A 25754-nucleotide genomic window follows, 5' to 3' on the forward strand; every position below is an offset into this window, starting at 1 on the left:
GCACAGAGAAGACTTGTGTTAGACAGCTGACAGCAAATATTTCACTTTCATAGATTTACATTTCTTTGTTTCCTTTTTTTTAACAACTAAAAATGCACCTGAGACAAGTGCGTCTGGCTGAACCACCAACAAACACGATGACATTTTATTGAATATTATCCTGCGGGGAATAAGACGAGTAAAGACAATCATAGACCCACCACTGACCACATACCTTCTGTGGATTTTGTGGGGATTTTGGTGTTTTAGCAACCTCAGAGAAACTTTTAGTTTTCTTCCACTGGGATGTCAGGAGGCTCAACTCCTGTAAATCAGGAAAAAACAAGTCATTTTAAGTGCAACAGCTATTCCTTGGGGTATATCTTCGATTTAAGTGCTATTATGCCCTCATTGTGTGAGTGTGCGTGTCTCCCCGTTTCTGTTTTTATGTAGCTCACTGTACAGAACAGTTGACCAAACCTAATGATATATTTCTCAACATCACAGTAAATGCTTCATCTTCTGGCCTGTTCTTTTCTATTCTATTCTTTATGTCTAATATTCTGATTAAAGCTCTTATTAAACAAAACATGGGTTATGAAGCTAGATTAGATTTCTTTTAAGTGATGTTAAGAGATCTGTGCAAATGTACAAAAACTGCAGATGAACACATTGTCTGTTTTGGACAATAAGACTATAAGTAGGGTTTGCCTCATGGATAACTGGTAGTCCTTCTTTAATAAAAATATGTTTCCTGTATTAAAATATTAGCATTGACAGAGATTTTTTTTAAATACATGAGAGTCTGCTGTTTTTTTAAACCCATTCCTTTGTTATATTGTGTAAGACGACATTTAAATTTGATGTCAGGTTGCACTCCAGGTTTTGCTGACCTGCAAAAAATGACATGATCAAGAAGTGGAGCAAAACAAGCGGGGCTACCTGATTGTGCCTGTGGCTATAAGCTCCGAACTCACTGTGAGAAGTAATTAATTGACACAATTAAAACTCTACAAACACTGCTGCAGACTGTAGTCCATACACAGCCACATCTCCCCTGCCTGAGGCTGCATGGGATCTCCCAGTAGGTTTAATTAATAGTCGGTGGATTGTAACACTGCCCTGAAGGGGATCATAATCTCATAACAATGAGCAGTGCTCCAGCAGTGCACCCACTGTGGTCATAAATGGTAAGAGTCTCCAACCCACAAGATGATGAAACTCAGTGTTTATACTTTGCTGCCCTTCCTATCTATTCAACTCCAAATCTACGAACCAGAATGCAAATCTCACAAACCCGTATTTGTTCACAACAAAACATAGAAAACATATCAAATGTTCGAATACTCTTTTTTTTTTTTTACATTATATAAATATAAGATATTTTTATTGCAATTTTTTATTACAAATATTAGCTCATTTTAAATTTGATGTCAGTAACGTTTCTGTTTTGTTTGTTTTTTAAGTTGGAACGGCGCAACAAGATCTTTTGGCCCTCACACGGCACTGCATTAAAAACAGACATGACTCTGTTATGAAAATCACAGCATGGGCTCAGGAACATGTCCAGAAATCACTCTCTGTAAACACACTTCAACGTGCCATCCTCAAATCCAGGTTAAAGCTCTATCATGCAAAGAAGAAGCCATATGCTAACACTAAAAACACTGCCTCTGTCTCTATGCTGGCGCTCATTTAAAAGTTTGAGATCAAACCATATAAACGCCCTCAATAAAATAAACCTAAACCAAAAAACTGAAATTGTTTAGCCATTGTTAGGGCAATGCCTGAAGGGCTGCCTGCATTATGATAACGCTGTTATAACGTAGACTAGATTACAGCTTGATGTATGCATGGTAGTGTGTCACCAAGACGATGTTAAAAGAAAGCTCTGCTCTGCCTCCATGACCCTTTTCCTTTCTGAGGTGATTGTGTTGTTGCATTTAATCCCATTCACTTGGGTGCAGTAAGTGTGTTGTTGCTTGGAGGGATTTCCCCAGTAAGATACTCTCGGTATAGTGAGGGCTTTACTCTTCACTCATGCTCCACATTGACAGAAAGTGCATGTCATACAGTTAAATCCAAGTATTTGGAGAATGACACAGTTTTTCCAATTTTGCCTCTGTAGACCAACACCGTGGATTTTAAGTCAAACAATCGAGCTGTGACTGAAGTGTAGACTTTCAGCTTTAACTCATGGGGCTCAACAAAAGTACTTCACACAGTCTGTTTTCAGAGGCTCAAACGTATGAGGGCAATAAGGACGAGCAGTTTCATGACCAGGTGTGTCCTTTCCCCTTCTTACTGATGAATCTGACGGGTGAAAGATCTGGGTCGTTTTCCAAGAGCTCAACTTAGAAAATGACCCAGATCTGTCAATATGAGGCCCAAAGGTGATGCAAGCTAAGGAAGCCAAAATAAACCTCAGAGAGAGCAAGGAGTGGAGTAAGAGTGGCCAAATCTACAATCTGGCTCATTCTTAAAAAGATGGAATAAACTGCAACACCAACAGGCCTGAAAGCTCACAGGAGACGACTAAAGTGTGTGATAATGTAATTTCCATGGGTAAGAAAAACAACTTCACAACATTTAGCCAAGTCATGAACTCTCTCAAGAAGGTAGGCATAGCATCGTTAAACGATACCTCCATGAATGAAGGAATGTTGGCATGTACGGCCGCCAGAGTCACATAAACACTTCATGTGACTGCTGATAGGAGCAGCAGGATGAACTGCAACGTGTACAAGGCTATGCTCCTCAGATCCAGGCAGACTTCTGGTAATCATGGATGAAAATCAAAGTCAAAGTTAAATACTTTCCAGTCAAAGTATTAGAAAAATCCATATATTTAAGATTGTTAGTTTGTCCAGTTAATTTTGAGCCTCTGAAAATTTGGGACTGTGTATGAAAATGGCTGCAGATCCTAAACAGTTCATGGAAGACGTTTCTTTTATTTTGCACTTCAGTCACATGTAGGTTTAAAACCCACTGTGCTGGTGTACAGTGTCCAAAAACGTACAAACCTAACTGTAGGAACATAATAAACCTGATAATGGCACCATACATTAATAATTCTGACGTTTCACGTATGGTTATTCGTTCCCTCGTAGGCTTCAGCTGCAGTCAGACAAGCAAGGAGACTCCAAAGAACTGAAAGAGGTTAGTTGATATGAGGACATCCATACTCGTACATCACAACAGACAGCTGAGGGATCAGCCCCCGCCAGCCTGATATATTGACCCCAGGGTAGAAGCTAATCTATCAGCCCTGTATTACCAAATCTATAGGTTTATCAACCAGTGTCAATAGGCATCTATCAAAGCGGGTCAGTTTTTAAAATGAGAAAGCAGACACACATAATGCGCAGACTTTAATTTACTCATTCGAGCACAAACACACAGTATTCAGATGTGCTGACTCGGGGAGAGGCTGGATGAAACAAATCATAATACAGCACTCTTTATTCTGCTGACTGACACACAGAGAGAAATAAAGGAGATCTGAATACATCGTGGGTCTGCTGTCATTCGCTGTAAAGCAATCTAGTCTGACTTGAACTATTAGAATTTCTCTTTATTCTGATCCAATAAAAACAGTATGTACAAGGACAGTTTTTACAGCAACACAACATGACTGAAACTGAGGTCCTGCCTGTGGCGCCTCAAACCTTGAGTGATCATTACTGCCGTTAAAGGTTTGCATAGAACAAACTCAAGATGCAAACATCACTATCTGTCAGGCAAAAAAATAAGTTTCTCCAAATCACAGAAACTTCTCCCCTGGGACATTTTGGCATTTAATGTGGGATCATGAGAAACAGTTGTGTCTTGTTGTAATCACATTTTGACTGGTGGTGGCAGCAGAGTCCAAAACAGCATGGCTTCAGTTCAGAAAGAAAGACACATACTCAATAAAAAATAACGTTTAAATACGCGTCCTCTCACCCGTCGTCCTCATAAATAAAAGTGCATGTTTTATGGCGAGTGTGTTGTTTTAATCACCAGGAATGACTCCAACACAACTGTCACATGTTTCTTTCAACACTATCGCAACCATGTGATGGATTACACAACCAAGACTCATGAGAAGCAGAAGGCGAGCACGGTGTGGCCATCAGACACATCCATGACTTTCGGACATTGCAATAAACCGCCTCGTGCGGTTTGACCTTTAATGGAAAGTGCTGTGCTTAAAGAACACACACATCCACAAACTCAGAGCGTCTTTACAGAGGCGGTACAACATGAAGCTTAAAGACATTCATTATGAACTGAATGAAGCTGTAACGTTACAGTACGATCAGAATGTGTGTAATCTTTACTTACATGAACAACGATATCTATACGTGTCAATCATCGTCATCATTTATGTCTCGCAAAGCCACGTAAATGTAAACCAAACAGCTCAGCTGAAAAATGTGCAACGATTCCTCAAACATCAAAGCTGCCTCAATGACTGGAAAAAGTAAGGTGGTCCCATTTCGGCTCACAAGCATGACGACGTTGAATATAAGCTTACACTAATAAGTAGATACGAGTCCCACTGGGAGCTTTATCTCCTCGATTTCAAGTCCCAGTAAACTGTAGTCTTGTCTCGGCATGACAGGGTGGACGTCGTATGTTTTTATCCTTGTTTTACTTTTTCATTTCACCATTACTCTTATGTAAAAACCAGCAGGAGCAAAGCAGAAACCAACAAAGTGAGCGCTGAAGGATCTGAAAATTTAGTCTAAATTTTCTGGTCGTCAGTAGCCCTTCAAACACTGACACTGAAGAACATTAAAGCCCTTGCAGCTCTCATCCGTTCTTTCACGGTGATTTTGAGAATTCATATTTTAATATTAGGCCCTAAAAAAAATGTAATCAATGTAATTTAGGTATAAAACATCCCCCTAAAGACCAACAGATATCACAGACTGCATGTCCACTTTCCACCACTGTCATAACAGGATTATTTACAATCTGCCCACCAGCCGTCCAGTATTGATGAGCTATGCAGCTTAGACGAAACAATGCAGGCTCCTGGTGAAGATGCAGGTCCATCCACGCTGAAATTAATTAGTTATGCAGTATATATATACTCCAGGCAATCCAAAACACTGAGCGTACCAGTACAGAAGACTGCACAGACAAACTTAACTGAATGTGTCATAAACTATCTCCAAAGCTAATTGGATCTACATGTCAGAGGGTGGTCAAATATGCACGCTTGCACATAAATCCTCTGAGTACAAATGGGGAAATGGTACTCTCTCACACAGCAGCAGGGTTTCCCTCTTCTCTCTTTGTTCAACTTAATGTATAAAGGATGTGCAGCTATTCCAGGTATGTGTTTGTATCTCAGTTTGTGTCCCCCAGATGAGCCACTGTACTCCTGCTCCTCCTCTTAGAGGACCTGCTCTGTGCTGGAGGCAGAGATGTCCAGGAGCCTCCAGGCAGCACTGGGGTTCAGCTCCTCTTGGTCCCGACACAACGCCCACACATACATCATCCTCATCACCTTCTCCTGTTGAGGGAGGAGAAGAGAAGAAACAGTGAATTCCAAAGAGTTTTGCAGACTTCAAACTTTAAATGTAGCGAGTTAATAAATGATCTGGCTTATGATGATATATTTGAGGCCTCTAACATTGCTAACAGTTGAAATCCGATGATATCAGACAAGTTAATATTGCTGCATCAAACCCATAAATTTGAAAGACATTAAAAAAAATGGGCCTCTGTTATAGACCACTGATCTGATTTCAGCCTTTTAGTGTTGTTTACTTCCTTGAGGAAGCTTTGATGGTATCCATTGGATTCCCTATTCTAGCACAGTGATCGTGAGTTGACTGACCGGATCTCCTTCCACAATATCTCCTTTGGGGCTGCGAATCACCATGACAACCTGAGCCTGGAAGGTGATGATCAGCACAGGGCCCTGATCCATCATCTTACCCATCGCCAGCTGAAACACAGGGTTACAAAATGAACAGACAAATGAAAGGAGAAAGGGAAAAGCAGAAAACAGGGAAAGAGCTTTGTAATACAAGCTGCATGATGGTTACCGAGCATCAGGGAGAGCACTTACATCTAAGTTATCGATGTCGAGTACTTTAGACTGGAAGAGAAGCCCCAGAGCTCGGGCCTGCTGGATGGGGTGGGCAAGCTGACTGTAGGTCTGAGTACAAATACACGTAACACACATCTAGCATTAAAACATGCTTCCCACATACTGTATGCCAGCTAAAATGCAATTACTAAAAAGTAGGATTGTGTCTTTTTGTAGACATCACAACGTAATAAGCTCTTCTTCTTCACATATGTCCCCTGTATTATGTCAACACCTGTAGAAACTGCTTTTGTTACCGAGTGGTGTTTAATAACTCACAGCTTCATAGCACCAGTCCTTTAATACCTCCAGCTCGCCACGGATGATCGCCTGCAGAAAGGACAAAGATACCGAATTATAGCTTTAAAAACATAAACAAATCTCACAGGTATTCTTGTGACTTTTAGACAGGATGCTCAAATTATTTGAGCAAATCCCACATCTCATATTTAACCGAGCCCAGTAAACTTTAGTGAATTCATTCAAAATCAGAACATGTTGAGATCATTTTCTGCTACTCTAAACCAAGACTTCAACTACACTCAGTGCTCTCCTCCTGATATAATCATAAACAGCATTTTATTTCATTTTATCTTTTTTACATAACAAGCATGCACGACTTACAGAACTGTATCATAAGCTCTTGGATCCCCTCAGTTATCTGAATGATGTATTTAGCTGCTGAACTTGGTTTAAACTCAGTAATCTAACAGCTGAACTCAAACAGAGGACAGGAAATTCATTAATGGATCTGATCCAAACTAGAGTGAAAACTCAGGCTAAATGAACCGAGACTTTCATCAAGTCTCTTCCTAACCTCCACAGAGAAAAGCATTAACGGAAACAGCGAGAGTGAAGACAGCCACAGACAGAGGCTGGAGGAACCCGTTTACCTCCAGTATGTTGGGGATGATGTCTTTCTCACACTGTTTGAGGAAAGAATCTTTGTCAAAGCTGGGGTCTGCCTTCAGGATCTCTGTCAGCACCTCGGACATTTCCGTCTTAGAGAAGAGACCACCTAGGAAACAAAGGCTAAAATCAGAAGCAGCAACAACACTCAGTACCACAAATTAAATGTGTAACGTCGAAGCTGGTGAACATCATCAAATATCTAGAAGATCTGTCAGTACCATGGAGCACGTAGTTAATAGTATTCCTGACTAATCAGAAGATTAATAGGTTTTGGGATAAAAAATGTTTTGTTTTTTTTAAATAAGAAGAACAAGATTTGAGGTCTGGCGAGAACAATCAGATAAAAGGCTTTTACAGAGAAAAGGAACTCCAAATTCAGGATTGAATGTGGTGGAGCATTACCTAGGAAGTCAGTGACTCTGTCAGTTAGAGCTCTGGATGCTCTGATGAGGGCATTGTCACTTTCATCATATTTCATCTTCATCTCGAAGATTCCTGAATGAAACAAAAATGGAGGTTGAACAGGTTAGACATGTCTCCACTGATTACGGCAGGTACATTCTGCACCTGTGCAAACAGCTCATGACTGCACTTCATTATTAGCTGATCATTGAATCTACAGTAAACATTCTACTGCCCCCTGCTGCCATAAAGAGAAATTACATATTTCTTACTGTTAAAAACTACGTTGTTGTCCTTGAAGTCCTTCCACTGCTGGGACCACTTTGAATCCTTGTGAAGAACGACACCCATGGCCTCTCTGAGATTTAAAAATGGAGATAATTCGCCGCATCAGAGAGGTGGGTGTACAACAGCTTGTGTCATTGGACTGGTTTTGAGATCTAACATTTACTCACTCGTTGGCCTCGAACACTCTGGTGTCGTCATCTGCACTTTTAGATGAGAAATCGCTCCTCTTCCTCAGCTGAGAAGGAGCCCTGTAAGGGCCGGCGTCACCGACATCTATCTCCTTCTTCATGGATTCTACACCCTGCAGAGAGTTCGCACTTTTTAATTATAAACATAATCAGAGTCTAAACCAAAATCTTAATGACATCCAAAAGTAAATTTTAAAAGTTTAAGCTGCTTCTAAAGAAACAGTTTCTAAAGAAAGCAGTAACAAAAAGCCCAGAACGTAACAACTATTTGCCAAATATGACCTGAATTAACCAACAACTGACTGGTGTCTGAAATCTGCCCTTATGTTCCTGTGAAGAAAGATGTGTTAACGGCTAAATGCTAATTTCCAAAATCGTCCATTTTCTCCCCTGCTGTAGTCAAAACATCTATAAAGTCTGGCAGACACCTGGATACCAACGACAACGTACAAAAGATGAAGATGAGAGGCATTAATTTGGACATCTATAGACGTCTCGCTTCGTTTTCTGACCTGTGAGATGGCCTTGAACGCGTTGGTCCGGCCCAGTTTTTCTCCTCCCTTGGATAAAGACTCAGCAGAGCCTCTGGCTGTCTTGGTGGCCTCCTCCACACCTTCCTTGATCTTCTTCCCGATGTCACTACGACTCACTTCCTCGAGACTCTTTGATCCAAATGGAACGCAAGCACACAGCAGGTTTCATTTTATTAATGATGTCCACGTAATGTTTTTTTTTTTAATTGGAAAGCATTTTTAACAACATTACAACTTAATGTGAACTCTTAGTGTGCGATTCCAAATTAAATTATTATATTTTCATGTTGGGGCTGTCAATCAGGTTGGCCTTACCTCCTTAACGGTCTCTGATAGAGAGCCCAAGGTCTTCTTAAACACCTCTGATGTCTTCACTGTCTCTGCCTCTATCGATTTCTGATCAGAAATTTTTTAAAAACAACATTAAAATTCTAGAAAACTAATTAAATATAATAAGCTTGATGTTTATCTTTATATATATATAATATAAATCAAACCAGCTAATGTTCTTACATATTTTCTGCGGGCCTGCTGAAGGGCGTCGGACTCCTCGAGCCTTTTGGCCTCTTCTCTGAACTTCTTTATGTTTTCCTTCATCTCCTGATTCTTACTGAACTCCTGACGAAGGTTATCAACAAACTCTCCCAGAAAACCTTTCCGTCCTGAGGCATATCGCACCTGATAACAAACACAGAGAAGGACTTTAGCTGGACAAACACATGCACCAATAGAGTGAACAGATTAAGCACATGCTGCGACTGGAACAATGAAAAAAAGAGAAGAAGAAGAAGAAAACAGAACCTATGCATTGCTTTTCATAAAACCTTAAACTAAAAAAGGGCATAAAGATAAGTAATCCCAGAACTTTAAGTTAAAAGAACTGTTTAAATTAACGGGCACAACTCTACATTAGCAGTGATTTAATAAATGAGTATCTTGAGGGTGAATGGGAGGTGTTGTTGGGTACCTGCACAGCTGCACTTGGGCTCCTCTGCAACCTGTAATGATCTCCCCTCCACACTGAGGAGACCAGAGTCCGGGAGCTGAGAGCCAAGGCATTTCTGCCAATCAGCTGCAACAGACACACAGAATCAGTCAGTCATAGTTAGCTGGGAGGTAAACCAGCACGTAATACCATCCTTTTAAAATATATCCCTTCATTTGGTGAAGCTCTAACATGTTCCATGAGTGTGCTTAAAACCTGGTGACTGTGACTAATGCAGCACATCATCATCCTGTCAATAAATAAATAAATGTCTTCTGCCCTAAGTGGGATATTTTCATCCTGACCAGGACAAAATCACAGGACAAATTCAAAATTCATGAACCAGTCTTAATAGATTTCCCCTCTAATTGCTAATATCTGTCCTTTATTTGATAACTTATTTTGATGGTTGTACATTTAAACATGAGAAATTAGGTGAAACATGCTGTGGCAGCAATGATCTGTTTTGGTGCGTTTTATCCTCTGCTTATAACAATGGTATTACAATTTTCGACCCTTTCTAAAAACGACGAACGCACCATATTCGCTGTCTGTGTAAAATGAAGCGTGATCAAGTTATTTATATTGAAAGGATGGTTCGGTTATTTGTCAGGAGACAGAAGCTAAAACAAGTGGTCACCGCTGCTCTAATTAAAACTGTAACAGCTTTCGTGGTTTTATAGCAGCGAGGTCACTGATCATATTTGCTCTAGTACCTGACTGCATGCAGGCTTCTAAAAGTCGCATTTTAAATGAAATGTGCCACTCAAGCACAGACACACAGAGTCAAAACCCGAGTCAATACAATGCTATGATTTTAAGACCCCAGGAATTAAATAACATTAGTAAACCTCTGCCGTGCCTCTGATGAAACAAGGCCCTTTCTAACGGACATCTCGCGTTCAAGTTGCGTAAAACACACCAGAGTGCACACACTCTAAAGCGCGTACGCGTCACGGGCATAAAGAGACTGATGGCGAAGCCTTGCGACTTTATTCCCTTAACCAGAGAGCGGGCCCGAGGCTCGGAGACTGCAACGAAGGACATGAATCTCACTAACCTCGTAGCACCGACATACGGAGGCTGCCATCTTGATCTTGAAATGCGCGGAGAAGCACGTGCGTTCCTGCTGCGGCAGCTGACGCTGTGCTCGACCAATTGGAGCAGAGTTGGTGGGCGGGGCGGGGCCAAGTGTCAGAAGGACATTAAAGGGAAAGCCACTCAAAAAAATACCCCCCCCCCCCAACTATTAATTATGTTTTTAGAGGAAAATCTAATAATTTGTGTTTTTAAAGACACATTTTACTGGTAGTTAAAACTAAAAATATTTGCCACGGACTCATAGGGTCTAAATGGGTTTAATGCGAAAGCACACCAATGTATGCGACGTGTAATCACCACTGAAGAGTATGTGCAGATGTCTACAAAAATATCTAAAGACACAGAACACAACAATAATAAACAATTACATAAAATAAACATTTTATTAAAAAAATACACATCTTATCACATTTCTCTTTTATGCAAATGAGATATCATATTATCTACAATATCTATTTTTATCTACATTGACTTTTAGGTAATTTTATGTAAATGCACAGTCCCCATTTTCTCACTTTTTTCTCTCTCTATGCAGCATAACGTTTTCTAAAATTTAGCTTTCGAATCTCCTAAAATGTTTCAGTAGCCAGTAATGTATTGTTGGCCTTAATTATATTATTGTGTGCTGTGAATAGTACCCCTGTTTTGCACACACACTCTCACACGCGCCACATAATGTTAGCATAATGTCTAAAGATAATTTAACGTGCCTTGACCTTGTTATTCATTCAGAATTAAGCACTCCTCTGAATGTGGGGACCAGATGAATGGTAGATATCTGCTGGCATACCAGTAAAGCTCGCCCCCCGGAGGAAACTATGCGAACTGCAGGGACTCCTCCCCTCCCTCTGCAGAGTTGGGAGCTCTCCCCTTCTGCGGTCAGCTCGCCTTGACAGCCAACACTGGCGCAGAGTCTGAGTACAAACCTTTACCATATTTTTCTGGCATATAGCGAAAATTCATACCCATACTTTCCACACATCCTCTTCCGGAGACAAGCGCTGCAGCGGCCTCGTCTAGAATGGGGAACCGAGACGATGAATACGATTTCTTGTTCAAAGGTAAAAAAGAAAAAGAAAGAAAAGAAAGAAAAGAAAAAGAAAAGAAAGAAAAAAAGATGACTGCATTCCCCTTTACACAGGCTCGCATCGACTAAGCAGAGCTTTATGAATGCTTTATGTCTTACTGTGTCTGTGCTGTGAGCAGCTGTGTGCATTTTTTAAAAAGGAAACGGAGTTTTTTCTGGAAAACTGCCCGGATGATAGTCGGTTCGTGTTATTACAATATAATGCTGTCATTGTGACATTACGGCGCCCGCAGTTATATTTATAGGTAAAGGACGCAACACCCTGCGCGTGCTCAGCTTTTTAAAAATATATAAATAACCGAGCATAGCATGATTGCACGTTGGAGAATTTCCACCTTTATTGGATCATATTTAATTGTTTTCTCAATCCTGTTCATGAGGCTGATTGAAGGTCTATTAGCCTCTACCTCTTACTGATCAATACGCTTCATCGCCAGATCAGGATGGTCCTCAGACAGTCTTATTGACACTGTAAATGCAGCAGCTTAATGTCTTTTGTTGTCATGTCAGGCAGTGGGCCTGGTGGATTGTCTGAAGCGGTACCAGACTCCAGACTCGGGTCAGTGTTTATCTTCTCAAATGGATCCAGAATGCCTTCCTTTGATCGTGATATCAGCTCCTGTGGCACATTAACATCCCAGGCCTGTATAAGCCAAAAGGCCATTTAGATGTAACAAAGTATCCTCTGTGGGATGAATAGGGCATCTGCCGGAGGCGAGGGCTCTCTCTCTCTCCCTCTCTCTCTCTATGCTCCAACCATCTTCTGTGTACACGGCCGAAACAGGAAGGGCAAGGCGGCCTTAAACTGTCGATTCAGGTTTTGATGAAGCCTGTTATCAGCTTCCTGCAGCCCGGAGCAGCGTGATGTCGTCAGGGACAAAGTTCGGCTCTTTTTTCCGTTTGTCGAAGGACAGGGGAATAAACCGAGTAAAGCCTGGTTACCTCAGTGCTCTCAGCGGTTTGTTTCATATCACAGCCCTGACTGTGTTTTACCCCGACTAACCTCTGGATTGGTGAAATGCCACAATCATTTCAAAGGTGTGATAATGAGCAGTTTATTTTGTTTATCACATGTTTAGTATTTTCATCAGTGTAAAAAAAAAAGGCTGATAGTATTGTTTCGTTTCCGGGTGGTTTTATATAGAATGTTCACACATCACAACATCATTGTTTACAGTGGACCTCCCCTCAGGAAGTACAAGACCTGCATTCTTTTGTGTGGATGATTTTTTTTTGTACACAAGCTTTGCAGTTGTTTTGTTGCTACATGTGGCAGAGAACCCAATCATATTACAGAGGCTCTAAAAAAGAGTTACATAGAACTGCTGCACACTGCACCCTGGTACATTTATGTTTCCATCTGACCTTCATCAGGTATATGAAGGCCCAAAAATGCTATTTTCGTGTTTAAATGTGTGATGAAGATAAATGAAACCGACACATTTTTAAACACTATTGAGTTATAACACACTAAGCATCTTGACTTTAGCGTTTTATTCTGTCATTTCTTTCATTATTCAGAAAGGATTTTTGGCCCTACAAAAATAGAAAGCCCCATGATTTAGAGTCATTGCCTTATATCCATCCATCTTCTTCCACTTATCCACTTCAGGGTCACGGTGGAGCTGGAGCCTATCCCAGCTATCATAGTGTGAGAGGGAGGGTTCACCCTGGAGAGGTTGCCAATCTGTCACAGGGCCTAACACACAGAGACAGACAGCTATTCACACTCATACCTACAGAATCAGAATTAACCTCTTTGGACTATGAGAGGAAGCCAGAGTACCCAGAGAGAACTCAGACAAAGGACAACATTAAACTTGGATTTGAACCCAGGACCTTGTTTTGAGGCAAAAGTGCTAACCACCACATCGCTGTGCTGCCCATTGCTTTGTAGCATTTCCTGGATTTGAGAACACAGGGCCTATCCGCTGCCTCTCCCATCCCACACTAATACAATCATCTTCTCTTTTTTCTCTTCACAGTTGTGTTAATTGGAGACTCGGGTGTGGGGAAGAGCAACCTGCTCTCTCGATTCACACGAAATGAGTTCAACCTCGAGAGCAAGAGCACCATTGGGGTGGAGTTCGCCACGCGCAGCATCCAGGTGGACGGCAAGACGATAAAGGCTCAGATCTGGGATACAGCAGGACAGGAGCGCTACAGGGCCATCACCTCAGCGTGAGTCCGATGTAGCGTTGTGCACATGCATCTGCACATCGCCTCTGCATTGCAATCAACGAAGGGAATTCACTCTTAACATCCATGTTGGGTACTGTTACAGCTACTACAGAGGAGCGGTGGGAGCGCTGCTAGTGTATGACATAGCCAAACACCTGACATATGAAAATGTGGAACGCTGGCTGAAGGAGCTGCGAGACCACGCCGACAACAACATCGTCATCATGCTGGTTGGCAACAAGAGTGATCTGCGCCACCTCAGAGCCGTGCCCACAGACGAAGCCCGCGCCTTTGCAGGTACTGCTGCAGAAAGGTTATTGGTACAGTGATGTTTCACTCTTACTAAATCTGTTTTCTTTCCCATTCCCCAGAAAAGAACAATCTGTCTTTCATAGAAACTTCAGCCTTGGACTCAACAAATGTTGAAGAAGCCTTCAAAAATATCCTTACAGGTAGGTGTGCTTGTGAATGGAGGTTGAATGCCAGAGCTCCACACGTCACTAGAATATTAAAAAAAGATCAAATCACACACACAATGAGGCATGAAACCTTTGGTTGATATGCAGTAGATTCAGAGAGGATAGTTCGTTTTGGTAGCTTAACTTTTTTATTCTTTATAAAGTTTTTTTTTATTTTTATAATAAACTGTATTAGTTGGGTACCGAGTGAGGAGCTGTAAAACTACCTCCTCACATCCCACATTAGTGGTTCTAAAGGTAAATTATGCAAGCTTTTAGACTGAGAGAGAAAGCTGATGTTTTCCATTTCATCTTTTCGAAAAACAGAAATTTACCGCATCGTATCGCAGAAGCAGATTGCCGAGCGGTCTGCCCATGACGAGTCCCCGGGAAACAACGTGGTGGACATCAGCGTGCCGCCGACCACAGATGGCCAGAGAGGAAGCAAACTGCAGTGCTGTCAGAACCTGTAACCCATTGCAACGGTCCCCTCCTTACCTGGGTCAGTTATTAATTGAAATCGACAGTGTTGACATGCTTCCATCTGCTCGGGATGCAACGTTGTCTGAATCTGCACTTTTTAGAAATCAGTGGAAGCAGTTCCTTTATGCCACTAACGATCAATCTCAGAGAGAAGTGTTTGAATTGATTTCAAGTTGTAATCTGACCCAGGAACAGTCTGCTACATTCAAGTGCAAAAACAGGACTGAAGGTACCACCTAAGCAGCTGCCACAGTTAACCCCGACGGCGTAGCAGAATAGCCTTTCCTGACACCTTATAAGCCTAGTCATCTGCCTGTTTGACAGTTAATGCAACACACTTGGAGGTCTGGGTTTCCAATCCTGTTTGATCTGTATCAGCAGTCCTGTTTTTGGGCTTCTCTCCTCCTCCTTCAGTCATCTCAAAAGTGGTTGTGACGCTGCTGGCGCTTATTTCATTTGTGTAAAATATATTCTTTTTCTGTTTTGATTTTGATAGCTTGTCTGCTCACACACATTATATTAATGCCATGAAATTAAATTTTACAATATTATTTACCGCCTCCTCTGTATTCTTTTTCTAGCAATATACACAAAGTGACATGCTGAATGTCTAGACCACTATCTCACTTCACATTACTGACTGCTGATGCATCAGTAGCCTTTGTTAGCAGGGTTTAACTTCTGCTTCGGGTAAAATTGAAGCTACTTTTTGTACATTCATTGGCCATTTATTACGTATACCTGTTCAACTGCTCGTTAAACACAATTATCCAATCACAGTGCAGTTCATGGCAGCTTTTAGAGCAGAGGTAGGCAAATCCAGGCCTCAAGTGTCCTGCAGGTTTTAGATATCACCCTGTGTCAACACACCTGACTCAAATGATTAGTACAGTCCCAGGCCTCTGGAGAACCTCAAGACATGTTGAGGAGGTCATTTAGCCATTTGAATCAGCTGTGTTGGCTCAAGGACACATCTAAAACCTGCAGGACACCAGCACTCGAGGCCTGGAGTTGCCTACCTGTGATTTAGAGAATTGTCAGGATGACCTGCTGAAATCCAACCTAAGCATCAGAATTAGCGAAGAAAGGTAGTTTTTGGTGCCAAACAGGCCAGTCTGAGTATTTCAGAATCTGCTGATCTACTGCAATTCTCCCACGCGACTATTTATCTCTAGATAGATATCCAAAAAGTGGCAGTTCTCTGGAAGAAAATGTCTTGTTGAGGTCAGAGGAAAACAGCCAGAAGACAACAGTAACTCAAATAAACACATCTTACAAAGTATGCAGAAAAGCATTTCTAAACACGCAGCATGTCCAACCTAGTAGTGGCAGATGAGCCCACCAGGTGCCATTGCTGTCAGATAAAAACAGGAAATTTAGATTAAAATTAGGACGGGCTCACCAAAATTGGACAACAGCAGAAAAAAAAACAGCAGGAAAACTCTTGACTTTCAATTTGTGCTGTGACATACGGATGCCAGGGAAAACAACATGAAAGAATGGATCCATCATTCCTCAGATCAACAGTTCAGGCTGGTGTTGTAGGTGTAATGTTGTGGGGATATTTTCTTGGGACACTTGGGGCCTTGGTACCAAATGATTAACAAAATAACCCTACATGTTGACTTTATGCCATGAAGAGTTAACACGGAATTAACACAGTTCTAAAGGCAACGGGAAATAAAAGTGATCCAAGAACGTCGGGTATTATTGTAAGGTCTTGGCTGTACAATAGAAAAGGCTTTTTACTATATGCGTAAATAAAATTGAATTGAAGTAAAAATAAGTGTACACTGGGTGTACACAGGTCTGAAAGAGTTATTTAAATTGTGTCATCTGAGTAGCTAAAAGAGGAAATCGCTATTTAAGGTAACCACTAACTCATTTTCAGTCTGAAAAACAGCTAAACACTTCTTTATTTGGTGGTGGTGAGGGGGTGTCTAAAGACAGGTTGGGAACCACGACTGTATTACTTGGCAAATAAATATATTTAAAACCATGTGTTTAAGGTCAAACCCTAACTATGGCATGAAAAACAGGTTCAGTGAACTTCCTTTCTGAAATATAGCGAAGTACAATATAGCCTAAAAAGGAAGTATATATGCTTCAGACAGTACTTCAGTAAATGTACTTTCGATCATTGGTTACATTCACTGTACAAAATGCACATGCACAATTTCCCAACACAAACATATTAAACAGGAGATCGGTTCATTTTTAGATTGTGGTATAACTCACAGTTTATTCAGTCATCTTCTCTGTGGAATAAGAAAAAGAAAAGAGAGCACAAAGATCACCCACATCCGAGTCCAGGAGTCCCTCATGTTTTATTGCACAATAACCCAATTTTCCAGGGGACTGCAGCAGGAAGACTACAATAACACAAAATACTTTGTCTAACAAATGCTGCATATATCGACTGACATCTCAGAACACGCTTGCCTTTGTGGACCTTTACGAAGCACCAGTCTGCTCTGGTACACCTGTGTTTTTAATCCATTAATGTCACGTTTCCCAAAGCTGTATTCTGCTCTTTTTAAAATTGCATCACTTGTGATGTAAGACATTACTACTGGTCGTTGCTAGGCAGCTCAATTGATGAATGGTGCATTTACAAGTGGAGCAGGGCTGTTTGCTAATGCACTTTTATGACAGTAGAAGAAACATAATCCGATTAAAATGTAAACATGATTCCACACCTTCAACACTCGTGTCCTGTACGTTACTGCACTGCCATCCACCAGCTGGAGTTAGTGTTATCCCATATACTACAATGCTCACTGGCCCCCGTGACAAGTGTGATTAATACACGAGACCTGCATCAACAGGAAGGTGATTTGGTTTCCACTCTTCAGACAGCAATGGAAAAAAAGAACAAAGAAAAAAGATTTTCCTGGAAAAATGAAGAAGGGTTCAGATTATAGACAAGGACAGTGGTATGAACAAATGTTGCTCCCTACTTGTTAAAAGCAGAACAAAAGAAAAGATTATTCACAGAGTTTGTCAAAAAATGTTTTTTGTTTTTTTTTAGATTATTATCCTCCGCCGGGCTATTGCTTGCCCATTGTTCCAAAACAGCTAAATACGTGGTGAAGGGGCTTGGGGGAATTATAGGTAGTGAATATGTTTCATATTATACTGTAGTAGCATGCTGAATCAGTTATATTCTGCTACATTAGCTTGTGTCTTAGTATTTCATAAGTTTGTGACAATGACTTAAAGTCCGGCTGATTAGTCCATTTTCCATGTGTCCAGGCATTCGCATCCTGGCACTGTTCGTTTTCATCAACAACGACTCCTGAATGAGTTCAAAAAGTTCAAAACCACTTTTGTGGCTAGCCAATACCATAGTAGTTTACATCAAGTGCTTTAATAAAGAAAACAGAAGGGGGAGGAAAAAAAAGCAGTTCTTCCCTCAGAATGGTCCATATGAAGTGCAAAAGTTCATTAATATGATTAATTTTGTTTTTAGAGAGTGCTTCAGCGGGCTCTATTTTAAATATTCCACTTGCCCCTGCTCAGCACTCATACGATGGTCTCGTCAGTCATTTTCTTGGTCGACTTGGTTGGCACCGAGCGTTGGGTAGTGTGTGCCCCTTTCATGTCGGGCATTAGCAGGCGCACTTTCTGATTGGTCCTCCTCCACTCCGAGTACAACTGACAGTGATACCGAAATGACACCTGAGAGTGAATGAAAAGAAAAAGGGAGGGGGCGAGACAAGAGGTAACAAAGGACAGAAAGACAGATATCAATAAAATTAGCACAAAGATATCTGAGAGAGTAGTACAGATGCAGCACAGCAACTACTGCACGACAGGGAACTGAAACCTGAGTAGAAAGGCCGAGCTTTCACAGTCAGTTTACATTTTTAATAACGATAAAAGGAAAACACTTCAATAAAAAAAAAAAAAAAGCCATTTAGTTTACCAAAGCCCAGTTCTAGACCCTGTTAAAAACTCCAGCTAACGAAAGGTGTAGAATAAAGCCAACTTATTGTCAGTATTCGCAGTCAGCTATGCATGTATGTGCAGGCGTTCTGTTTCTGTTCCAACACTCAAATAAACTGCTCCAGGCCACAATATACTCCACATGCCTTCACATGTCTCCACAACTGACTGAAGCTGTACCCAGAAACGATACTGTAATGTCTACAATAATCAAGGTAAGAACAATTACCTGGACGTGTGCTTGTCTTGGTATCATAACTGAAAATCAAAGCTTTAAATATCGAAACTATTAAAAAAGGGGCTTTGATTTCTAAACTACCTTATAAACACTTGGATCTACTTATGGATCTACAAAAGCCAAAGAGGGGAACCCCCCCCCCCAAAAAAAAAACATTCTGCAATTGGTTACCAGTGTCCAAAGGATGTAGATAGTGAAGAGGGCGATGGTGAGGGCAATAAGGCCAACAGCTTCGAGTCTGCTCTTCAGCTGCAGGTGGTCCTGTGCGCCCCTCAGACACAGCCAGCCGGAGATAGCTGCCAGGGGTGTGATAAGAAGGAAACAGGCCATGTCACAGAGCAGAGTGCGCTTCTCACTGCGAGGGCCCGGGTCCTTCAGCCACTGCAAAAGACCAAAATGGGGAGGTCAATGATGCGCCTGAATCGAGCACATTAAATGATTAACTGATGTGTCTTAGATTATAAAAACAAGAATGAACTTTAAAGAGGAGTGAGCTGCCTGCATGAAGTAATTAATAAAGCCATAAAAAGAGTATTCTAACCGAACACTATTCACACAAGGTCAAGCAAAACAATCCTCAGTACACGCAAATGATCCCACTTGCTAAACATGTTACTTGCTGGCACAGATACTTAATGGCATAAATGAAATCTTCCAAATGCTTACAAAGCTGAAAATATCAGTACAAGGCAAAAGAAGAAATAATCTCCTTGCTTTAGACAAAGCTCATGGCCGTCCATCTCGTTAGCCTCTTACTGAACCGAGGTTGGAGCCTATCCCACCTGACATTAGGGAAGAGGTGGGATACACCCAGTCAATCACAGGTCTCATACAAAGAAACAAACAGCCATTCATGCTCGCACTGAGCCATACAGTCAATTCAGAATCACCAATTAACCTAACAAGCGTTTGTGGACAGTGGGAGGCAACCGGAGCGCCCAGAATAAACCCACACAATAACCGCTTTTTATAAAAAAACCATAAAGTAGAGAAATGAATTCACACAGTAAAACTTTTCTAACCTGAGTGAGTGGCTGTGGTCGCCGTTCAATAGTGAACTCAGTGTGACAAAGTTCACAGTAGCTGGTGTTGGAGGATGACAGCCACTTCTCCAAGCAGCTTTTATGCACTTTACCCAGAGTACCAGTACAGTCACAGGGCGAGAGCAGCGTCTCTCCTCCAGCTCCCTCGTGACAAATCCGACACATACCCACGTCGCTGCGCGAGAGACAGCAGAGCATTGAAGACAGAAAAGTAACAATAACATATACACAGTTTAATTACGCTACATTTATTTGGCTACCATGCGTGTTTCTCCCTCCCTTACCTCTGTGAGCTCACCGCTTTGACCACGGTGGAGAGTGGGCGGCCATCTTTAGCCGTAACCTTGGCAATGTACTGGGCCTGCGCGGTGGAGTCAGTCTCCTCGGAATCCTTGGAGGCATCGGATTCGGCAGTGCCAGAATAATCACAAAGGGAGCCGGGTAGGTGACAGCAGCCTGACGAAGACATAGTCAGCTGAAGGTGACAGCGACGCAGATGAAGGCGGAGGCGAATTTGAAAGGAGCTCTGATCCAAAAGGTGATGTCCAACTCCACTTCTTCTCCTCCACCTACAAAGCTACCGCCTAGTGGATGCTGGAAAAGATGAAGACACAAAGTATGGTTGACTTGGATTATTACTTTATGCTCTTAATTTTCCCGAATAGGAATAGTGATGGTTAGCATGAATACATGCACATATAAATGCACATAAATGTCAGCTTTCACTGCCAACACTGCTCACTGGTATTCTTGATCTGCAGCTGGACTTTAGCCAAAATTACATAAAAACCTTTTTAAAAAATAAAGGAATAACATAAAAGCTTGTACTATATTTAAAGCTATTAGGCTGCTGTATACTTTATTTATGACCAAGGTTGGCTACTTTTAATTCAATTCATCTGCACAATCACAGGCAGGATTTAAAGTGGCCTGCAAAGCTTTATTGATAACAAAAATGATTCTAAAAAGTATTTCCTTGGTTTTTCTTTTTAGTATTAAGACTTCATACATACAAAAACATGTTATAATAGTGTAATAAAAAATGCAATGTTAAAATACAGAATAATCAGAAATACTGTAATACTTTAACCTGTCACTTTTTCTCATGTACAATAACACAGCATACCACAAACCACCACCCTATGAACACATTTAAACTGAAAATTGTTTACATATTTATGACTTTTCAAAATTTTTATTTCTCTCTATATACATTTTGGTAGTTTTTAAACTTGTTAATATTGTTAAATTTTCAAATGTTTATGGATTTTTTGTATTTTCTCGTCAAACGAATTAGAGAATCAGAATCAGAAAGGGTTTTTATTGCCAAATGTTGAGCAGGTTTACAACATTAGGAAATTGCTGCGGTGCTTCAGTGCAAACATACTGTCATAAATTGCGCTTAAATAGACATGAAAAAATAAAAGTAAGAATAAGAATTAAAAGTGCTAGGTAGAAAGATATATACATGAGTGCAGGTGGTGATCAGTGCCAAAACATGGAAGGATGCAGTGAACACAGCGTAGGGTCATCTGTTAGTGGTGGGAACAGTCGTACGTTTATTGTTCATTTACATTGTGATATTAACCCAGCTTCAACTTACACATAACAAATGTCATATGGTTTTCAAAAAGTGCCACACGTGACATATTAGGTTCTGATGTGAGTTGCAGCCCTGAAAAAACGTTTGAATATTTTACTACAAAAAATGATGTCTCTTAATAACTAGTAACTGGCTTCAACAAACTCTGAGGGAAGCACACTGCGGTGTAGATATACATTTTAGATAGACCTTAAGGACACTAGGAGTGGGATCAGGGTGGCCGTGTGTTACCCATACCTGTCCCTGCAATAGTCGTGCAATGTGATATAGTCAACAACGCAATCTTATGTAGCTGCCTTAAAAAAAGACTAAAGACAAATCACAAAAGACAGTGTGCCAATATACTCGTGTATTTAAAGGTGCACAAAGCAAGCTTCCTGATGTTACCGTGATGACTTAGTACTGTTATCGACACGTTACACATCAAAGGCTAGATCAAAATCCGACTCTATTTCTGGTACATGACTGAGTTGCTTAAAATTTCCCAGCTGACATTAATTATGCCGTACATGTCCATATCCCCGATACAGTAACGCTAACATGCAGCGCCGACGAAAGCTAATTTATTTAATAAAGCAACGTACGTGTACAGAACATAACCAGAGGCCAGCGAACAAGCTGGGATATGATCTTGTATAGAAAGTCCCATCGCTGTGGTCAAAAACACAAACAGGCTGTACCGTAAATATACTCACCCGACGGCCTGCCTTTTCTCGGCTGGCCTTGGCCCTGCGTTGGCCAGACACAAGCTAGCTGAGCTAACTGGACAGCTCTAGCTACAAACTATGACATTGACGTCTAAACAGAAGCTGGCGATAGAAGGGGATACAGAAGACGATCGTGTGCGCTGCATCCTCTCCATGGCTGGTAGTGCAAATCACTGGGGTAATTTTCTCTTTTTTTTAGTGCGAAAAATACACGGCTGCCAGGATCACTGGAGTCAGCTAACGAGGCTAACTGACTAGCAACGGGCAAGCCTACTTCGGTATCCCTCAGCTGTGGATTAGTCACGTGACACAATGGTGCCTTCATCGTCATTAGCGATGTTTTAGTGCTACATGTTTACATACATGTTCGGGGACATAGTATCAAAATAGGGATAGATGGAATATGTTGTCAGAGTGAGTAAGTAAAAGTGGGACTGCTGAAAAATTTGATGATAAAGATAGTGTATATAATGTCTTTTGTTTGTTAACTCAAAGTTACTCAGCTACACAAAGAAACTTAAAATGAAAGGGATATATATTTCGAGCATTTTGTTATGGCACACACCGTTTTATCGATTAGAAAACCAGGCTAAATGCTCTACAGTTCCAACAATACAAGTTCTGAATGTACTTTTTATTAAAGTGTTTCAGTTTCGTTTTCCTTTCGTTTTCCTTTTAAACTATCATTACTTGTTTGATTTCAATGACGGAACAGTTATTAATCTCGTCCTGGAAACATCTGTATTAAACTATGTCAGAATAAAACCGTTAGGTGGCAGCATTTAGTTAACCCTCTCAGATTGTTCCCTGGTCCACCGGTGGTGGCGCTGTTATTCCAAAATTTCGTTCCACGGAAATTTTAAAGGTTCCACAGGGGTTTTGAGGGGGGCCTTGGAAAAACATGGGTAAATTTGATTTATGGACTCTAGGCTTGCGTGTCATGATAAAATATATGAGTAACAGTCAAAATGGCTTGTTCAGTTTTGTAGCTGAATCTTGAAAGCTAAACCAACCTGTGGAAACGGGATAAAGATGTGGCGCAACCAAAGAAATTCAACATTTGCTCCAGAAACAACACCTAAAAATAGCCATTTGACACCTGCAAAAAATAATTCTGAGGTAGACTACTTTTATTGTTAAGTATCTAAAATTTGTGCTGCTCCTTCTACTTTTATAAAGAAAAAGTTGTTTTCCCTACTTCCCTATATTCATTCTCAAGTTAGTGCTTTGGAAAACCTAAGTGAGCATATAAATACCAGTATGATGCAAAATTGCTGAGCCACCCCCCATTTCTTTATAGTTTGCTTAAAGGAGTCAGATTTTCTTGCACATTTTAAATGGTCTTGAGCAATTATTTTTCAGGCTTTATGACTTTAAAAGGTTTTCTTTAGACTGGCTGTTTTTTTTATCGCTCTTTCTCAATCTATTCCTTGTAGCTGACCATCTTCAGAGGAATGTATTTGTTTATGAAGCCACTTACTACTGACCTATGAATCTTTCAACCATACAAAGGTACATAGCTCAAGGGATGGACCAGTGTTGTGTCTACACATAAAAGAAAGCTAACCAAAGATCCAATTTCAAACGGTATCTCTAGATGTTTCTTTTTCTTTAGTTAAATCTATGAAAAAGCCAAATGTAACCCAATTCCACTGACATGAAATAGAAATAAATATACATTTGTACACCAACAAGGTGCAAAAATACAATTTCAAGGTATTTGCCAAAAGCTTGACATGAAAAATGACAGGAAAACCTGTGGTCACACCAAATGTTGTTTTAATTGTCAGAACTGTTTTTGCCTCATATACTCTATTTCCAGGTATGCTTGCACATTTTTGATTGCTGCACGTATTTCCCATTTTCCTCATAAAACATGAAGAAATGAGGCTTGGCTCAAGACTTTTGAACAACAATGTACTTTTAATATTGTGTATATAAAATTTGTGCATGACTTTAAAATACAGTCCCTCTACTTTAGATAGTGTTTTAGGCCCGCTACTGGTTCTTTGTTTATTATGTTTAGACACAACACTGATTCATTCAATTTAATTGTATTTTTATAGATCCAAATTTGGGGTGACCGTGGTTCAGGGGCTTGGGAAGCTCATCTTGTAACTGGAAGGTTGCCGGTTCGATCTGTTTTGGTCGTTGTGTCCTTGGGCAAGACACTTCATCTCCCTGGCCAGAGGGGCCAATTGCGCGATATGGCAGCCTCGCCTCTGTCAGTCTGCTACAACTGTAGCTTACCTCCACCAGTGTGTGACTGTGAGAGTGAATGAATAGTGGAATTGTAAAGTGCTTTGAGGGTCCTGAAAAGCGCTATATAAATGCAATCCATTATTATTAAATCACAACAACAGTTGCCTCAAGGTGGTTTATATTGTAAGGCAAACACTCTACAATAATAGAGAGAAAAGCCCCAAAATCAGATGATCCCCTATGAGCAAACACTTGGCGACAGTGGGAAGGAAAAACTCCCTTTTAACAGGAAGAAACCTCCGGCAGAGCCAGACTCAAGGAGGGGCGCCCATCTCCTGTAACCGGTTGGACGTGAGGAAAGGAAGACAAGACCAAAGACATGCTGTGGAAGAGATCAAGAGATTAATAATACCTATGCTTAAATTCAGAGTGGTGTAAAAAAATTCATAGGTCATTGTGATGGCATGCCACACATGTTACCTGGGGTTTGGCTTCTCCTGTCTGGCAAAGGGCTGGGAGAGCTGAAGTATCACTGACAGCCTAATTGGATACAACCACATGCTTCCTTGCCTGGGGGGTGTTTCATGTTTGTTTAATTGTTTCGTATTAGTTGGTTATATGGCAGCCATTTTGTTTTCCCCCGTGTGTGCCATTTGGTTTAGCTAAACCAGTATTTAAGTTCCCCCAGTTCATCTTATGTTTGTTTGAGGTTTTGTTAGTTATTATCTTGAGTTTAGTCTATTGAGTTGACCTCTTTTATTGGTCTGCCTGTTTAAGTTTTGTCTTTGTTAAATATCTTTTCATATTTTTGGGTCAATAAAGCCCCTTTTTTGAATTAAACACCTGTGTTGTACTTTATGCTTTACTGCTTGGTCCCTGACAGTCATTGTTAAGTGGCTTAACAATCTAATCCTTTAAATCTTGACCTGCTACTCTTTTTGATTTTTATATTGTTGACTATTTCATTCGATGACGTTTTACATCTCTTATTTTATGCATGTTGTGATTTTGATATTTAATTGCTTTTAAGATGTCACTGAGTGCCTCAAAAGGAGCCTGAAAAACAAAAGTATTATTATTTATCTATAAAAAAAGGTCAGGTACAAGGACTGAATACAAGTGAAAAAACCTTCAATGTCAAAATATGAGGAAATTAAAACATAAAGAAAGAGTAGCTTTCTTTATGTTGGTCCACTCTTGATATGTTTTGTTGTATTGAAACTATTATTCTTAATGTAATTCTGCATTGTAGCAAATTTCAAGACTGATACTCTGATTTATCAATTTCCCAATATGGTGTAACCTAAAATAGCAGCGTCCAAATGTAA

The 25754-nt window shown here is 40.7% G+C and overlaps 3 protein-coding genes across 3 annotated transcripts; 1 reads left to right on the forward strand and 2 right to left on the reverse strand.

Annotated features, from left to right (window-relative positions):
* Window positions 1–4912: 4912 nt before the first annotated feature.
* LOC102196492 (mitochondrial import inner membrane translocase subunit TIM44-like) lies at window positions 4913–10538 on the reverse strand. Its single transcript, XM_005721078.2, has 13 exons — window positions 10436–10538; window positions 9358–9462; window positions 8904–9068; window positions 8706–8786; window positions 8370–8519; window positions 7837–7970; window positions 7654–7739; window positions 7382–7474; window positions 6961–7085; window positions 6347–6397; window positions 6047–6136; window positions 5813–5923; window positions 4913–5485 (listed from the first exon to the last, which is right to left on the reverse strand). The coding sequence occupies exons 1-13, from the start codon at window positions 10463–10465 to the stop codon at window positions 5366–5368; spliced, it is 1341 nt and encodes a 446-aa protein (XP_005721135.1). The 5' UTR covers window positions 10466–10538; the 3' UTR covers window positions 4913–5365.
* Window positions 10539–11301: 763 nt separating this feature from the next.
* Window positions 11302–15236, forward strand: LOC102196204 (ras-related protein Rab-11B-like). The gene is made up of 5 exons (XM_005721077.1): window positions 11302–11537; window positions 13549–13744; window positions 13848–14041; window positions 14116–14196; window positions 14530–15236. Exons 1-5 carry the CDS (start codon window positions 11498–11500, stop codon window positions 14673–14675), a joined length of 657 nt encoding a protein of 218 aa, XP_005721134.1. The 5' UTR covers window positions 11302–11497; the 3' UTR covers window positions 14676–15236.
* A 1659-nt stretch (window positions 15237–16895) lies between these two features.
* Window positions 16896–22528, reverse strand: LOC102196754 (E3 ubiquitin-protein ligase MARCH2-like). Its single transcript, XM_005721079.1, has 5 exons — window positions 22213–22528; window positions 20199–20508; window positions 19894–20089; window positions 19043–19252; window positions 16896–18366 (listed from the first exon to the last, which is right to left on the reverse strand). The coding sequence occupies exons 2-5, from the start codon at window positions 20381–20383 to the stop codon at window positions 18211–18213; spliced, it is 747 nt and encodes a 248-aa protein (XP_005721136.1). The 5' UTR covers window positions 20384–20508; window positions 22213–22528; the 3' UTR covers window positions 16896–18210.
* Between the last annotated feature and the right edge of the window lie 3226 nt (window positions 22529–25754).

This window comes from Pundamilia nyererei, unplaced genomic scaffold (genome assembly GCF_000239375.1).
Source record: "Pundamilia nyererei isolate P.nyererei 1_Seehausen unplaced genomic scaffold, PunNye1.0 scaffold00004, whole genome shotgun sequence".
NCBI lineage: Eukaryota > Metazoa > Chordata > Actinopteri > Cichliformes > Cichlidae > Pundamilia > Pundamilia nyererei.

Coding starts and splice junctions, on each gene's coding strand:
- LOC102196204 (XM_005721077.1), top strand. CDS start 11,498: ATGGGGAACCGAGACGATGAATACGATTTCTTGTTCAAAG. Junction 13,745..13,847: donor TACAGGGCCATCACCTCAGC/GTGAGTCCGATG, acceptor GTACTGTTACAG/CTACTACAGAGGAGCGGTGG. Junction 14,197..14,529: donor CTTCAAAAATATCCTTACAG/GTAGGTGTGCTT, acceptor TTCGAAAAACAG/AAATTTACCGCATCGTATCG.
- LOC102196492 (XM_005721078.2), bottom strand. CDS start 10,465: ATGGCAGCCTCCGTATGTCGGTGCTACGAG. Junction 8,787..8,903: donor AGCAGGCCCGCAGAAAATAT/GTAAGAACATTA, acceptor ATTTCTGATCAG/AAATCGATAGAGGCAGAGAC. Junction 7,475..7,653: donor CAACAACGTAGTTTTTAACA/GTAAGAAATATG, acceptor TGTTTCATTCAG/GAATCTTCGAGATGAAGATG.
- LOC102196754 (XM_005721079.1), bottom strand. CDS start 20,383: ATGTCTTCGTCAGGCTGCTGTCACCTACCCGGCTCCCTTTGTGATTAT. Junction 19,253..19,893: donor GACCACAGCCACTCACTCAG/GTTAGAAAAGTT, acceptor GGTCTTTTGCAG/TGGCTGAAGGACCCGGGCCC. Junction 18,367..19,042: donor TCTACATCCTTTGGACACTG/GTAACCAATTGC, acceptor ATTCACTCTCAG/GTGTCATTTCGGTATCACTG.